General features: G+C 36.9%; 1 protein-coding gene across 1 annotated transcript; it reads left to right on the top strand.

The window, feature by feature from the left end:
* Positions 1 to 743: 743 nt before the first annotated feature.
* On the top strand, positions 744 to 2,963 carry LOC146564593 (protein S100-A1-like). The gene is made up of 3 exons (XM_085292498.1): positions 744 to 872; positions 2,148 to 2,297; positions 2,643 to 2,963. Exons 2-3 carry the CDS (start codon positions 2,157 to 2,159, stop codon positions 2,787 to 2,789), a joined length of 288 nt encoding a protein of 95 aa, XP_085148624.1. The 5' UTR covers positions 744 to 872; positions 2,148 to 2,156; the 3' UTR covers positions 2,790 to 2,963.
* Positions 2,964 to 3,175: the final 212 nt, after the last annotated feature.

Below are 3,175 nucleotides of genomic sequence, written 5' to 3'. Positions count from 1 at the left end.
TAAAAGGCCAGTCTGGTCTCACCTGCTGTCTCAGACCAGAGAGGACATTTTTTTTAAAAACTGTTGCTGTAGATACCAAATGCAAGTCGGTTTGGTAAATTTTTAACTAGCATGCAAAAAGCATTGGCATTACACAGGCTACCAGGAGATACTGATGCAAATCAACTCTTAACAACCTGACCCGCATTTAATTTGTATTTCTGCAAAAGTCGAGCTGTCATTCAAATACAATCAATATCTGACTTGCAAATGATATTTAAAAAAGCATTAGTCATGCTTGATAAGCTTACACAAGACCTCGGAGAGGAAAAGAGGAGGAATACTTCAGCCAATTTGCTTTATTCTTTATGTTGCTGATTTTAATTTTGGTTGTTTCAGATTAACAAATTTTCAGCTTTTAGGCTGAAATCAGGGATATTTGTAGGCACTTTAAAATGGAAATTGAAAAACCTTTTCTATAGATTTTTCAAGTTGCACTCGAGTAATATTTGTGCTTCTAATGCAACATTAATACATAACTGGTATATATAATGTAGCATACCCTGAATTACATATAAACACATGTACCCTCACTAACCATCTGAGTATCTACTTAATTTGTAACTAATCCCTGTTGCAACATAACTATATAAGGTTAGGAAAAAGAGTGAGTGGTGTTTGTCCTGCAAAGTTCTAAGAGCTGAGGTTGTTGCCTTTAATGGCAATCCAGTTCAATGGTGAAAGCGCTGATGATGCCGTTCAGAGGGAGGTGCCTATCTGATTAAGGTTCATTTGCACACAGGTGAGAGTCGCTATAAGTAATGAGGTGAGAGCTGTGGTGAGAGCTCAATTTGATCTACTTTCAACAGAACCGGTTAGGTGTCACTGTCCAGGTGAGTTACTGATCTTTTGCTTTTCTTTTTCCCTCCATTGTTTTGATGTGCAGTGGTAGTGTGAAGGATTTTTTTTTTTTTTTTTTTTTTTTTTTGTAGAACTACTTGTGCTGTAGTTGGAGTCACAGTTAATTAACACCAGCTTCTCATTTGACATTCAAAGACTTAATTAGCTCCCTGATCACGCTGGGAATAAATGATTAACAGCAATCATTGAGAATAATTAGGGGAATCTGATGCCACATCATTTGGAGAAGTGATTTTGCAAACTGTAGATATTCACACAATCTCTCACATACACTATAGATCATTAGATACATGTTGCTCTTCATATAGGCTAAACTATCATCTAATAGCTTTGATGGAAATAAGACCATACTCTAAAATTTATCTGAGGTTAAAGGCTATTTATATAATGTAATGCAACAAAGAGCAAAATCTATACTTACTGTATGTGCGACCTGTCCTGGAGGGGGTCTGGCTTTTGTCTTCTACTGGTTTGTGAGGAGGGGTGTGTGAAATGAAACTGCTCTCTTGTATAGGCTTCTCGGGTGTCTGATAGTGAAAGGCTGGTATAAGGTTAGACACTAGACCTGTCTGGTTACCATGCTGCATTCTCCTCTATGTATTCTGTTTGGCACCATTATTAGCAGGCTTCAGCAATTGAAATCTATTTGTTTCATGAGACAACATGCTTCCCCGGCAGTGCCATATTATATAGAATCAACACGCCTAACCAAGAAGTGGTCCCTCATCGTGTGTGTTTTACCTTGTTTTGTTTTTAATTATTATTTAAATGTCTTGAGAAAAGTGAGCAAAAGTGAGTACTTGCCCTTTAATCTACAAAATGTAATCTGATTCTGGCTATAGTCCACTGTACAAATAACCGTAAGCCATGCTCTGCCAAAAACTGTCCATACCACCATCAGCGCCAATCTTTCTGTCATTGAGAAATAAAAATGCAGGGAGGGAAGTGAAACACTGTCATGTAACCTGAGTTTTTCTATGATTACATGGTAAGTGTGTGAAACAGTTTTGCATCCTCATTCCTTTTCTAATTTGGTTTTGCTAGAATCATCCCAATCTGTGTGCCAGTGTATTAAAACAATTGTAATGAAAGGTTTCTCTTAAGCTTTTATAGAAACTGAATGACTTTTAGTCCCTCTTTGTATCTGTATATCAAATGATGCTGGTCACCCTGCTCTAAATGGTATATTCCATGTTTGGAATAAATCTCTTTTGTGGTTAATTTATCCTTCCCTTTCTGATTTTTAGAATTGCAAAATGAGTGCCAATCTGAAAGGAGCAATGGTGGACCTCATTGATGTGTTCCACAAGTATTCTGGAAAAGAAGGTGACAAGTACACGCTCACTAAATTGGAGCTGAAGAATTTGTTGAAGAATGAACTTGGAGAGTTTCTGGAAGTAAGTATCTGTTGCTTAATCAATTTTTTTTTTTTTCTCCTTCTGAAGCTGACCTGAATAATGTATAATTTTAATGTATTTTAAGTTTTAACAAAGGTAAATCACCATGGTAATTTCCAAAAGAACCTGATGGTTTCTCAGTTTCAGCTATATTTTGAGGAAAAAGTATTTTATTTGCTTTTTTTAACTCTATAATGTTGGCCAACAAGTTGATACCTGGGCAAATGAGGAGAACATGCCTCTGTCTAAAGTAGAAGTTATTTCCAGACTATGCAAATTAAAGACGACCAGCTCCATCATTAAGATTTGCACTTGGGGAAACTAAACTTGTTGCTCCCCTTTTAGGGCCCCAATGATGCTTGCGTGGTGGAGAAGATTATGCGTGAACTGGATGACAATAAGGATGGTGTGGTGGATTTCCAGGAGTTTGTTGGTCTGGTCGCTGCGCTGACTGTCGCCTGCAATGAATTCTTTAAAAGTGATTCCTCTTAAAAAGGGGGGAAATAAATGCTTATTACTAAATAACTTTTACGGCAGAGTTGGTCAGGGGTTCGGAGGGTTCAATCATTTTGGACACTAGAATGTTGCAGAAGATCCACTACTGCTAATAAATGTTTTTGTTCTGTCCTTGGAAATGCTTCCATCCAATAAAAGTAATTAAATGTGTGTGTTGTCCTTGGGAAGCATTTGTAATGGCTCAATAAGTTTACCCACATAATTTAAGTATAATAAAACCTTTCAACAGGTTTAATTGGCTTCATGAGCTTTCTAGCAACTTCAAGCACCACCTAATGGCTAAATCTTGGCTAGGAAAAGCGTTGGTCCTAGAAAGTAATTTTAAAGTTGGCTTTTGTATCTCTCCCATATTTAAAAATAAA

The sequence above is a fragment of the Mchenga conophoros genome, linkage group LG11 (genome assembly GCF_057382185.1).
Source record: "Mchenga conophoros isolate Kocher_MC1m ecotype Shallow Benthic linkage group LG11, M_conophoros_male_GT1.1, whole genome shotgun sequence".
NCBI classification, from domain to species: Eukaryota; Metazoa; Chordata; class Actinopteri; order Cichliformes; family Cichlidae; genus Mchenga; species Mchenga conophoros.
Note: the sequence above shows the minus strand (reverse complement) of the source record. Positions and strands in the feature narration are given on the sequence as shown.